This window comes from Lycium barbarum, chromosome 1, assembly GCF_019175385.1.
Source record: "Lycium barbarum isolate Lr01 chromosome 1, ASM1917538v2, whole genome shotgun sequence".
Lineage (NCBI taxonomy): Eukaryota > Viridiplantae > Streptophyta > Magnoliopsida > Solanales > Solanaceae > Lycium > Lycium barbarum.
The window spans coordinates 159,910,941-159,924,362 of NC_083337.1; the positions used below are offsets into that span (position 1 = coordinate 159,910,941).

At 34.4% G+C, this 13,422-nt stretch overlaps 2 protein-coding genes across 3 annotated transcripts; one reads left to right on the plus strand and one right to left on the minus strand.

Annotated features, from left to right (window-relative positions):
- The first annotated feature begins 415 nt into the window (after positions 1–415).
- Positions 416–8,625, plus strand: LOC132601596 (tryptophan aminotransferase-related protein 2-like). Its single transcript, XM_060314678.1, has 5 exons — positions 416–787; positions 5,459–5,762; positions 6,929–7,209; positions 7,729–8,033; positions 8,130–8,625. The coding sequence occupies exons 1-5, from the start codon at positions 591–593 to the stop codon at positions 8,324–8,326; spliced, it is 1,284 nt and encodes a 427-aa protein (XP_060170661.1). The 5' UTR covers positions 416–590; the 3' UTR covers positions 8,327–8,625.
- LOC132601583 (AP-1 complex subunit mu-2-like) lies at positions 7,718–12,487 on the minus strand. Of its 2 annotated transcripts, none has more exons than XM_060314675.1 (13): positions 12,380–12,487; positions 12,072–12,210; positions 10,967–11,113; positions 10,823–10,885; positions 10,559–10,735; positions 10,375–10,478; positions 9,999–10,106; positions 9,756–9,852; positions 9,533–9,630; positions 9,278–9,419; positions 9,054–9,176; positions 8,682–8,835; positions 7,718–7,854 (listed from the first exon to the last, which is right to left on the minus strand). In XM_060314675.1, exons 2-12 carry the CDS (start codon positions 12,198–12,200, stop codon positions 8,737–8,739), a joined length of 1,287 nt encoding a protein of 428 aa, XP_060170658.1. In that variant the 5' UTR covers positions 12,201–12,210; positions 12,380–12,487; the 3' UTR covers positions 7,718–7,854; positions 8,682–8,736. The 2 variants fall into 2 exon arrangements, with proteins under 2 accessions (XP_060170658.1, XP_060170650.1); XM_060314667.1 differs by having other exon boundaries at positions 7,837–7,985.
- Positions 12,488–13,422: the final 935 nt, after the last annotated feature.

Genomic DNA, 13,422 nt, shown 5'->3' on the forward strand with positions numbered 1-13,422 from the left:
GACCAATCAATTCTAATTCTGGGCTAGCATTAGAAAATAGACCAGCCTTTTGCAGGAATCTACTCCTTATATTATTCCAATCAGTGTTAAGTCAAATTAAACAGCGGAAAGTGACCACGTAGCGTTAATTGCAGAAATCTTGGTGATTAGAGAGTCTCCATGTGGCAACTTTGAAAAGAAAAAAAAATTAAAGATAATGATAGTGGTGAATCCACATACTTAAATTAAAGGGTTGACTCAGGAAGTGGGTATTTTAGTTTGAGTTACGTTTCAGCTTCTCACTTTGCTCTCCTGTACCAGTGGAATCGAAGTCAAACTAATTATTTGCTATGCGTGGACAGTGTTATTAGATACCTATAATGGGTTGAGAAGTTGCAATTGATTGGTAGAAGTAGAACGTACTTTGTGTAATTAATTGAGGTGTGTTTATACTGATTCGGACATCATGGTTATTAAAAAAATGCACCTTTAACCACTATAAATACCAACCCTTGAACCATCTTCATTTCACAAAGAACAGAGCATAGAGCAGTGAAGCTCACTCCACTACCCTTTGTACGAGTTTCAGCCTTCTGACGAACCAGAAGTTCATGCCAGGAATAAAACACTTGCTTATCATTTCTATAGCTATCAATGCAGGGCTAGTGTTGAAATTTCTGCATGATGGACATGATTGGGCCGGAAGGTCTGTTCCGAAGGGTGTGCTTCCTGAGGCTAAGCCTGCAAACGGGGTGCAAACTTTGAGCCGTGCAACTGATATGCAAGATCAGTACATCAATCTGGATCAGTAAGTCCAACTCTCTTTTTCTCATTTTTAAGTTATATACGCCTAGATAGTCATCCAAAAGATATTTAAGCCTTATTAAGATGTACGTTGAATTTATAATCTTGAAAATAAGATAATTTAACTGCTATAAATTATAATGGTAAAATGGTGTGAAAATTTCTTATACTGAACTTACCACAACGTAAAACTGTTCGCAGTTCATGTTTACGTTAAGCCATTAAAATGCATAGTTTTTATAAATAATAATCAGAAGACAATTTTCCAGCATGCTACTCAAGCCTAGTAATTTTTTTTCCAAAATGGTAATAGCTGTCAAACAGAGACAAAAAGTTGGCAAATCTCTGTGTTCTTGCCGGTAATGGAGGTCATCAATGGTGAGAGAGGGATGGGATGACATCTTTTGATGTAGAATTTTCACTAAAGATATTTAAAAAAATAATTGAACTACTTGAGATAGTCTGTTACATTTATTCAGGATGTTCCGTTCAAAAGTTAATATATGTATATGAACATAAAAAATTTACCTTAAATATATATTATAATTTTTTGTCCAGAATGTTTGGGTGAACACCGTGAGCAATTATTAAATCCGCTCCTGTCAACGTTTGTTCTGATTTCTGTTAATTTCACCCTAATGGGGGTGCATTTTATCTGTAAGGAGTGATGGGGGCTTGGAAATGGCCAGGAGACAAAAAGGAGGCAATCTTTGAAATGAGAGTGAATTGGGCTTCTGCCTCCTGGGAAGGTTGGTGGTGAGAGTGTATGTTGCTCGGAGTCATATATAAATGTTGAAGCGTCAAATTCTTTAAAAATAATGCATTTTTTTTAAGAATCCAGAACGGGTGTGGCAGAAATATTAGGGTGGGCATGCTGATGCAGGTGGTTGTGGGGCATGAGGCATTAAAGGCAAATTGCCCTGATTGTTTAACTTGTGTTGAGTGTTTTACACTTAAAACTGTGTCAGTTATTCATTAAGACAATTGACGGTCGTTCTTGAAAATTTTTATGACGGGGGAGTCACAAGTATTATTTAACATGTGAGGGTAATTATTTTTTTTTAAAAGTGTGTGGGTCCCACTTATATGACCCCTCTCATCCTTAGTAGTAGTACTATTTCTCTCTCCAACAACAGCCTTCAATCATCAGCCCTTCCCTTTTCCATTTCTTTTACTCTCATTTTTGTATCATTGAATTTTCTTGATCAGTGTTCTGGTCATATCTTTTGTTTTTCGCCCAACTTTTTGTATATTCAGCATATATTTATATTCCTCGTTTGATGCTTGGTACGTGCAGATAAGTCTGATTGACGCGGACATTTTTTATTTATTAGTTAAATCAATTGCATCAATTTTTTATATCTACAAATAAAATCAAATCAACAAAATCGAGTTTTTATCCGTTTTTTATAATTTTTTTTGAATTTTTCTTTTTTCTTGGTTTGATGTGAAATATCTATAAGATTTTTTTTTTTTTTTTTTTTTTTTTTGTGAAATATGATGCAAATGTCATACTATTTTATACAATGATATCTAATTCAATTCATTTTAATCAATTACATACAGAACTATCAATAATAACGCCATAAAAGGGGAAATAAAATTTATATCATACACGAGAGCTTCAACTTCTAAAAGGTGAGCTCTTTCTAACTTTATAAATTGTATATACTCGAAAAAACTTGATTAAAAATGGATGGATCGTTGTGAGGGACAACAAAAACATCAAAGGTGCAATTGATTCATTTAAATTTAATATATATACGGACATTGGGATAAAATTGCAAACCAAACATGGTGTTAAAATTTTAAGAAACAAAAACCATGACAAAGTTAAAAAAAAAAAATTACAAAGTAGATTATATCATCACGTTGGGTTGGTTTGTCTTAGTTTGACTTTTTTTTAGTTAAAACTTAATCAAATTAGTTATGATAGGACTTTTTTCTTTGTTATCAAACCATTAAATTATTGTTTTTTCAATTAACTCATTTTATCGATTTGTTTCCGATTTATCCATTTTGTTTATATACCCCTACTTGGTATAATGGTACTTTTGTGCACTGTGTTGGTGGAATGACGGGAAAGTTACTTTAATTGATGTTTATTGTTGCTCAGATGTAGGTTAAAAGTTAAAATTCAACATTTTTATTTTTATCACTATCTTCTTCATTGTGAATGGCTTTAATTAATTAATTATGAAAATAGTAATTCAGAACATTACTAGTAATTCTTTTCACTGTGTTACCAAATGGCTCGTGCAAACAAACTAAAAAATATAAATTATATTTGTCAAACTTAGCCAAATAGAGGTTAGCAAGGGGGTTGGAGTAAGTTAGGGTCTAGGGGTATCGGAAGGGTGAATTGAAGAACTGAAGGTAGGTGAAGAGAGAGAAAAGTTAAAGGGAAAATGATCAAATATATCCCTCTACTTTAGTTTAATAGTTAAATATACCCGTCGTTAGTCAAAGTAGATAAATATATCCTTTTCGTTAGTCAAAGTAGATAAATATACCCATTCCGTTAAGAAAGTACACAAATATATCCCTCAGTTGACAGAATCCCTAATTACATCATTAATTTTCCGATTTAACTTTTAAAAAAATCATGCTCGACCCGCCTCGACTCGCAAATTAAATTCTTTCCACCCAAATATACCCACCACCGCTATAACTGACCCAACACAACCACCACCACCACAACCAGTAAATTCTTCATAACCATCCTTAATCATGTCCTCGGATATCACTGAACAAAACAAAAAAGATCATTCGATCTCAGTAGCTAGCACATTAAAGTCAATATAAATAAAAGCTTTAGGCTCAAAAAGGCTAGAAAATCCCAGCCACAAGCCTCCTTCTAAACAACTGTCTTCCAATCTAAAATTAAAAACTAAAAATCAACAATCTCTTGAAGTTTTAGACACAAAACAATTGTGGTTATGGTTAAGGATGGTTATAAAGAATTTACTGGTTATGGTGGTGGAAGTGGTAGTGGTGGTTGTGTTAGGTTGGTTGTAGTGGTGGTTGTGTTAGGTTGGTTGTAGTGGTGGTGGGTATATTTGGGTGGAAAAAATTTAATTTGCAGGTCGGGGCGGGACGAGCATTGGTTTTTTTTAGTTAAATTTGGTAATTAATGGTAGAATTGAGAACTTTGTCGACTAAGGGGTATATTTATGTACTTTCTTAACGAAAGGGGTATATTTATCTATTTTGACTAACGGAAAGAGTATATTTATCTACTTTAACTAACGAATTGTATATTTAATTATTAAATTAAAGTAGAGGAGTCCATAATGTGCACTGGTCAATTGATAGAGAGCCTCACACAAGTATCACATGGCATACCTCATACCTCACACACTATAAAACTTTTCGTCATTCTTGGCTGTGAATTCTGATGGTGAATATTTTGAGACAGCTTCACTTGTTACTTTGCTTCAACATTTTGCTACTATGCCTCTCTTGCTTTCTGTTCCCCAGGCCAGGTTCTGCTGCTATGCACGAACCTCACAAACCACCATGGATGGTGGTCCTTGATAGCATTGACCAGACCTTACCATTCTCTCATTGTACTTGCTGGATGACCCTCAAACAACACTTGCCTATACTAATAATCAAATCACTCAAAAATACACTTTCATTAGTATTGCTTGTATAGTTGTATATTGTACCAATCTTTATTTAGTAGTCATTTTGGATTCCAACGCCATCATGTTGGCTGGAAATTACTTTTAGACTAGTTACTATTATAATTTAGATTCTTGTGGGTCCACATACAGACCACCTATTGTCCTTTGAGAATATCTAAAAGACTAAAGTTTGGGACCCTTAACATCTGGAAATGCACTTTAAGACCCATTCTTTATACCACTTGGAAAAGGCTGATGGCTGATGCACGTGCACTACCTAGAGCCTGTTTGGATGAGTTTAAAAAAAGCAACTTATAAGTCAAAAAAAAAAATTTAGTTGGGGTAGTTCGATTTTTTTTTTTTAACTTATAAACTGTTTTTAAATTATAAGCTGCTTTAGATAAACTAAACTAAACGGGTCCAATTATTTTTTTTTGAGCTTATTTTAAGCACAAAATGACTTTAAGCTGGCCGACCAGCCAAACACTCAAAAAAGCTAAAAATAGCTTATAAGCTATTTTCAGCAACTTATAAGCCAATCCAAACGAGCTCTTAATCCTGAATGTTTTTTGGGTCATATTTCTGGATTTACCAACTTTTTTGCGGCCATTTTTATGTTACTACCTAGAACTAGTTATCCTTAATGAAGCGCTTGACTTTTAGGCACTTCTGTTCTGCTGCGAGGCTCGTGGGGCAGAAAATTCCGTATTTTGGCCCGTTGATTCATATTAATTTCATATCCTTCCTTTAATGGAAAAGACTCATAACTCTGCCTCACCTAACTACCTAATCTAAATTAAATGATGTTGCAGCAAGGACTATTGTCTAGATTGTACCACCTTTGAATGGTACATTACGTTGCATTGCTGAAATACTTTATGTAAATGTAATTACTGAAACTGCTGAAATGATAAATCTAGAAATCTACAAATGGTACTGTATTCATAAGTGAAAAATGGATCTTCCAGTCCACTTAAGAAAGCAAGTGGTATTTAATTAATATGATTACAGGATGAAGCTTTAATATCTTATTACACTCTCTGCAGTGGTGATCCGACAATGTACGAGACCTACTGGAAGCAAATGGGAGACAAAACGACACTAGTTTTATCAGGTTGGCAATCCATTAGTTATTTTTCGGATACCAAGAACATTTGCTGGTTTCTGGAGCCAGGCTTTGCAAATGCAGTAACTAGACTGCACAATCTAGTCGGGAATGCTCAGACTGGAAATTATCACATTGTAGTTGGAACAGGATCTACACAACTGTTTCAGGCTGCGTTATATGCTCTGTGTCCATCCAACGCACCACAGCCAATGAGTATTGTATCTGCTGCCCCATTTTATTCGGTGAGTAATGCAAATTATGATTCTTTTTCCCTTCAGCGAATTTCATGACATGGAATTCATCACATAGTGTCTTTGCATATAGTTGACAGGGGAGGATCTAGAGGTCTGGCTATAGGTTCATGTGAACCCGATAGCTTTTGTCCAGACTCTGAATATATATTAAAGATCTAGTAAGAGCCCGTTTGGATTGACTTATAAGTTGTTTAGAAGCTGTTTTCAGCTTTTTGAATGTTTGGCTGGCCAACTTATAAGCCATTTTGTGCTAAAATAATCCCAAAAAAATAATTTAACTCGTTTGGCTTAGCTTATCTAAAGCAGCTTATCTATACATTTTTGACATTGAACTCAAGTATTAGTTTAGATTAACTTGAGATCGCTATAGGAACTCATAAACTTCAAAATCCTGGATCCGCCTTTGATAGCTAATTAGACAAATAACAAAATTTAGTCTGGTCGTGCTTTAATAACAGCAGGACGGCCAACATTTGACAGAGTTCTGGATATATTTGTAAATACAATCCACACCAAGTCAGCCCTCGTTTTCACCGTTAAGAGTTATATTTTAATTTACATTTACAGAGGTTCATGTTTCTGCTCTCAAAAATATCTCCTCTTTCAATAATAGCTTCCTGCAGAAGCAACATTGTACAGAACATATTTCTTGAATGTTCATATTATTACCTTGCTTTGTCTACTCATTTGCTCCTAGAACCAATCAAACATATCTTTTAAATTGTGAAGTTTCTTGTATTTAATGTTTCTCCTACAAGTTGACATTATGAGATCTTCAAGTAATAACTCCTGCTGTCACTGTTCCCTTTGGATCCATCATCCTTAATTACAATCATATGCTTCAACAAGATTTTCCAAAATAATTTAAAGCATGACTCATACCTTACTATTTAAAGCATGTCGTGTTAACTAAGAAGTTATATTTAGGAGAATTATGTGTATTGGTTGCACAAAAATATATATCAGATCATTCCCTCATTTTCTCTAAGTAATAAAAAACCATTGACTGGATTGTGTTCTAATGGGTTCCCACTCTCAATCAGGCAGTCACAGGATAATAGGAACTTAGCATTCAAATCAAGATGCCTGAAAAAAAAAAAAAATAGGAACCATAATATTGTGGCTTACAATTCCTACTTTTCAACTTCTTGCAGTCGTATCCATTGATCATTGATTGCTTGAAATCTGGGCTCTACAAGTGGAAAGGTGATGCCTCAAAATTTAACAAAGACGAGCCTTATATTGAGCTCGTGACTTCTCCAAATAATCCTGACGGATCAATCAGGCAAGCTGTAGTTAACGGCAGTGGAGGAATACTGGTGCATGACCTAGCTTACTACTGGCCCCAGTATACTCCGATCTCATTTCAGGCAGACCATGACATTATGTTGTTCACACTCTCCAAATGCACTGGACATGCTGGGATACGTATAGGGTATGTTACTGGTTCCTGTATTACTATTACATTTATATGACACTATTTCCTTTTTAGTCTATTTAAAAAAGAATGAATATTTGAAAACTTCTCATTTTTACACTTATGACATGCTCTTATAGCCATAGAAATGTCATGACATGTTTAAGACCACAAGTTATAAAAATACTGTTGATATGTGTCAAAAGTGTTTCTTTCTTTCTTAAACTTTGTACCTAGTCAAACACTGTCATATTCAAATGAAAAAGGAGGGAGTAATATTTAGGAACTTTAGTTATTCCGTTCCATCTAAACTACCTTCTTTCATTTCTCAAAGTAAGAATTTCAGCAGAAACCAAATTAAAAGACAAACTTCACGTAGTTTGAATGAGTCAATCCATTTCTCATTGGATTATGTATCAGTGCCCCAAAAATAAAGACCTTCTCATGTTCGGTTGAATAATTATCTGTGATTATAATGGTACGTGGGTAATGACATACTTGCATATTTTGGTTGCAATATCCTCATCAAAACTGTAGATGGGCACTAGTGAAAGATAAAGAAGTTGCCAAGAAGATGACTAAATTTATAGAGATCAGCAGCATTGGTGTCTCTAAAGATTCACAGCTCCGAGCTGCTAAAATCCTTGATGTTATTGCTGATACCTACGAGCACACACAGAAATTTGATAAGGCTACACCCTTCTTCCATTATGGCTACAATGAAATGGCAAAGCGATGGAGACAATTGAGATCAGCTGTCAGCAAAGGCCAAACATTTAGTTTACCCGACTTTCCTGTTGAAAAATGCAACTTTAGTGGTCAGACATTTGGAACACAACCTGGTAATTTTAGTTTACTCATTGAGCTATATCTAGCTTTCCGACAGTTCTTTTGGTTTTACTATGATGCCAATCAACTTTCTTTCCCCACTTTTTCAGCTTTTGCATGGCTAAAATGTGAAAAGGCCGTAGACGACTGTGCAAGCTTCCTGAGGAAGCACAAGATTTTGACCAGAAGCGGAACCCATTTTGGTTCAAGCGAAAAATACGTGAGGATCAGTTTGATAAGCCACCAGGAAGAGTATGGTGAATTTATTCAAAGGTTATCTCTGATCAGCTGTGTGTACGCTACATGAATAGAGTTTAGTCTTTTTTGTAGGTATAGATATTCTCTAAGACTAAGTGGTGCAGAGGGCTGTACACAAAAATGTATATGTTTGTATTTGTAAACTTATTGACTCTAAATCAGTGACGTTGCACAAGTTCAGAGTAAACACTATTGCAAATACATCCTCAATATTGTTTGAACCTTTTTCACTCAATTAAGGACCAAAACAGATACATATCCTATGTACTGGTGCCGCCCAAATTAAAGATTGCTCAGAAACATGTATATCTATTTGAAAATAAAAAAGAAAAGGAAAGGATTTCTTGGAAGTTCATATTTTCCTTTTTCCAAGATGAAAAAGCAACACAAGTGTAGAATATTACCAAAATAGCTTTGATTTCAGCAGTGCACGGTGCAGCAGCACAAAGATAGTCCTGCTCATATAAGCCTTAATTCATATTCACCAGCCATTGTTATGTACCTCACCCATGGAAGAGCTTGATATCCACTTTTTTCAATAATTTTGAGATAACGAACCTGCTCAATCCCAAAATGTAAACATGTACTTAACATAGTAGTGGAAAGTAGGTGCATTGGTATAAGGAAACTCTATTATATAAAGTAATAATAGTGACTTCCAACATACCAGCATAAAAACTAATATGTTCATATGCTGAATCATGAAATTCAAAATCAGAACACAACATCACGGGAGAAAATGGAGCTTTTTCTCCGCAAGGTTAAGATAAATTTACCTGAATTCCTGAGACTGTAAAATATGGTATTTCAAACTTAACACGGATTGGAGCTTTTCTGTCAGGAGGTGTATCTTCAGATATTACACTTGGAAGTCTAAATTCTGCCCTCAGCATATAATCCTGTGCATTAGTTAAATTTGTGACTGATAAAACCTGAAGACAATCTTCTACAATCAAAGGGATACATTACAGATATACTATCATTTTTGCTCAATCCTTACCTTATTACCCGGGAATGACTTGATTTTCCATACCACTGCATCTCTCTCAGGAGCATATGTAGCATATCCCATCGAAGTTCGTATGCTGGGATTCATTGCATCAGATGGCACAGGCAACTCGATTTCAACGTTCGTAGCAGTGCTGCCACATATTAGCCAGTTAAGTTGAAATATTTTAAAAAAACACCGATTTAAAAAAGATGACTTCGACAAGTTAAACTTTCCTATGCATATGAGAAAGGAGAAGAATGCTACCTACGCTCCTTAAATTGGCTTCTGGCCTTGACTGACATTTCAACCCGGCTTCTTGAATGTCTTTCAACTTGAGCTTCCACCCAAATCAGCGGCTTCACCTGAATCCATTACTAGTAAAGTTATGAACTTTTTAGTCCGCCTAAACTAAGGAAGAAGAGCAATCATAGGCAACACTTGACACTACAATGAGAATATATATAGTAACAGAGAACATGAATTGAACCTGAGTACTAAGTCTATACGTCATCAGATCAAATGATCCATCAGGAGGTATAAAAGATATTGTGCGATCATTTTCAAACCGAGCCAGACGCACACACCTGAATATGCAAGCTAAATGGTTTAGGCTAAGAAGTTTATCATCTGGAAGTACAGTAAGCTCGGGTCAAGGGTGGTGTGAGCAATTCATTTACTGATTTTACAACATATTGAGTAAGCTATTGACATATTTACTATAACTGCTTACTGGTGAAATTTGATATCGTCCAGATCAATGGATTTGCCTTTGGTAGGTCGACCTTGAGCCTCCAATAGTACTCTGTCATTAAGCCCAAGCTTGCACTCGGGCATGCCACTGCAAGAAATAAGAAATAAAATTTTCTGTCATAGCAGGATAGACCATTGCAAGAATATACAAATTTTGGTGTATAATCATGGGCGAACAAATAACTTTTACGCTTGTGGAAAAAAATAGATTTTTACGCTTGCTTTAATAAAGGTATAAGGCAATGAGAAGAGCTCGTCATGGTGACCAACGAGGAAATGTAGAAACAATATAAGATCAATTATACGAAACAAGTCTTGAGAATTTATTGAAATAGCATCACTTGATAACCAAGTACCTCAAATAAGCTCTCATCTTTAACGCCCCATTAACTTCAGAACGTATTAATTGGCCGTTGCTGTTGACAAGGAGATTAACATGTTCAACCACATCCAAGTAAACCTGATTGAAGACAAAGAAAGAGCAACATTTAAACTAACAGAAGAAGTAGAAAGAGTAAAGCAAAATGATTAAGGACATACTTCATTATTCTTGTAATATACACCCTCACTACGCCATGAAACTGCATTTGTCACAGCCATCGGGGGGTGCTGAATGACTTCCATTCTGTACGCATCCGTCTTTATAAACTCACTAAGAATCTTAGCTTCGGTATATTGAGGGTAACCAAAGTCCATCATTTCGTCAAGCAATTCATACTGACATATTGTTATTGGATGAAATCAATAAGTTATCTACCATAATCTGAAACCTTTAATCTTTAAAGTTTTGTTCCTTATACTCACCACAACAACGAAGTTATCTCGTAGAGACTCCTCTTCCAGTTCTTCAAAGTAATGCTTAAAAACCTACAAAAGGAAAAGCAGACTGTAAGAATACCTCTCACTTAAATTTAAATTCCTCGTTAAAAATTAGTTGGACCAACTTACATCGACTACACGATGTAGAAAGAAAAGGAGGCTAGCAGCATTGGAATTCTGCCTCGATGCTGCCAGTAGGTAAATGTTCTTGTGCTGTATAAACATGTAGTTCACGCCATTTTCGTGACATACTGGTCCATGAGATTCCAAGTCACCCTATTGTCAGTAGATTGAACAAACTTAATAGCTTAATTGAGAAATCTCATAGTCCATCTACTTTGCAATCTTGAAATGAACAAGTTAGGAGTTGGAATCCATTTACGATGATAAGATGAAAAACTAAATATGAAGCAAACTACACTTTCAGAGATCTCAATTTGACTTAAAGTTTGACTACTCACCCTGATGTCCATTATTCAAATTGTGCATCATAACTACTTTATAGTTTATTCTCAATATTTCTTGCTATGAGCCACAAAATCTCATCCTTATACGAATCACAAGAGTTAATTGTTTGTCATTTTATTTAGCCAAATCCAGGCCATGTTCCAGTAACAGTCAAAAGGAGGAACTGATGATTAAGCCAAACAATCTAGAATTGAAGTCTCCCGGCCTATTCTTCATCAACTTATAATGTACCTACAAAACCAAGGCATGTTATCCTTAAACGAAAAGTAGGCTAATTTAGTAAGAAGACAAATGGAGCAACCATTTCATTTGGTGTGATAATGACATTAGCTAAGCTTAAATGCGATAGTGAGGATCCATATAGCCGATCCCAACTTGTCTGTGACTGAGGCATAGTTGTTATTGTACAAACGGAACACCAAAGAAAAGGGGGTAAAAAACTATATGTAGTAAAATCACTCATTGGAAGTAAGACACAATGTGAAACATCATTAAAGGATATCCAAAATAAACAAAGTTAAACTTAATTGAGACAGTTTAATTAATTTAAAACACGTCATCCCAGAAGCTAATAGTACAATAATATCTCAATCATATCTAAGCAATTCAGAAGCAGTACACTGTATGTACGTGACCAAACGCATAATATAAAACTAGCTAGCAAGAATAGAAAGAAAATAAACAGGAAAATTAAAGGACAATACAATTGGAACAGTAAAATTGAGACGATACAGAGAAGATTGACATAATGAGGAATATCACGTACCTCTTTCTCGAGGAGCTTAGTGAAGAATTTCTCGACTTGTTGAGCAGTAACGTCACCTCTATAGTCACGACTTATAAGGCATCGGCCTTTCATATCAAGAAGAAACAGAGCGGAGGTAGCACCTGCCATTGATCTCCACCTGATCACCAGAAAAATATAGAGATAAGTACGTAATATTGAACACAAATAAATCATGCAAATGTAGAATAGTGAAGAAAAAAACATAGAGATACGTACGTGATATTGAACACAAATAAATCATGCAAATGTAGAATTTTAGTGAAGAAAAAAATATAGAGTCAATTTACCTGTGGGTTAATTCTTAGTTGCTTCCCCTAGATGTCAAGAATGACAAAACACAAAAGTATGAGATCTGGTAATACTGTTTGATTTGTCTAACGATTAACGAGGTTTTGAGATGGAACCGGGCGGTAAAGCACGTGTTTTCGTCTATCATATATAAACTGTTACACGTGCGGGACACAATTGGGATTTAACTTATAAGATCGGTTAAGAAGGGGATTTGTACATAAACAATGTGATATTAAAAAAAATGTAGTATTTGCAAAAAGTTGAAAAACAATACTAAAAGTTGAAATTGTGTATGAACATGTAGTTTTAGTTGAAAAAAAATAGAAGTTTTGTGAGTTAAAAAATATTCTTCACTTGAAAATTGGTTTTCATCTTCAAACCTTTTAAAATATATATATATATATATATATATATATATATATATATATATATATATATATATATATATATATATATATATATATATATATAAGTTCAGTGTATAAACACTATTTAAAAATAAAAAAATAAGGGGGAAAAAACTTTGCTTTTGCTTAATTAGAAAAAAAATTACAAACTCTTTATAAAAAAGAAGGAAAGAAATATTGTCTTTTTTTTAATAGTAGAAATATTTTATAATTTAAATTAAACTACTTAAATCTTCATATTAGTAAATAAAGTTTCTTATAATAAGATCTAAGATAATGTATCGCAAACACGTGACTAACATCTTATTAATTTGAATTAACCCTAACTAAGATCAATAATAGGCTTTATGTCTTTTGCAAATACTATCATAAAAACAATAAGTACGGAAAATAAAGAAATGTGACACTAATTTTTTCATGTGTGTGTATATATAAATTATATTAAAATGTATAAAATACTTACTAAAAACTAGCTTTAAGCCAATAATTTATGAAGCCGCCCTTGGTTAGTGATCCAAGAATATGTCATGAAAGTTGATATTCTTTCTGATTTTGAAAGTTCTACAATCTCAATTGTATAATGGCTGTCACACGATAAGTGATATCATTGACTAGTAATGCACAGGTGGTGA

Excerpts from the sequence above, each read along its gene's own strand:
- LOC132601583 (XM_060314675.1), bottom strand. The coding sequence starts at position 12,200 with ATGGCAGGTGCTACCTCCGCTCTGTTTCTTCTTGATATGAAAGGCCGA. Across the intron at positions 10,736-10,822 it reads GAGATAACTTCGTTGTTGTG|TATGAATTGCTTGACGAAAT; the intron begins GTGAGTATAAGG and ends ACAATATGTCAG. Across the intron at positions 9,177-9,277 it reads AGTCATTCCCGGGTAATAAG|GATTATATGCTGAGGGCAGA; the intron begins GTAAGGATTGAG and ends ACTAATGCACAG.
- LOC132601596 (XM_060314678.1), top strand. The coding sequence starts at position 591 with ATGCCAGGAATAAAACACTTGCTTATCATTTCTATAGCTATCAATGCA. Across the intron at positions 788-5,458 it reads CAGTACATCAATCTGGATCA|TGGTGATCCGACAATGTACG; the intron begins GTAAGTCCAACT and ends CACTCTCTGCAG. Across the intron at positions 8,034-8,129 it reads GACATTTGGAACACAACCTG|CTTTTGCATGGCTAAAATGT; the intron begins GTAATTTTAGTT and ends CCACTTTTTCAG.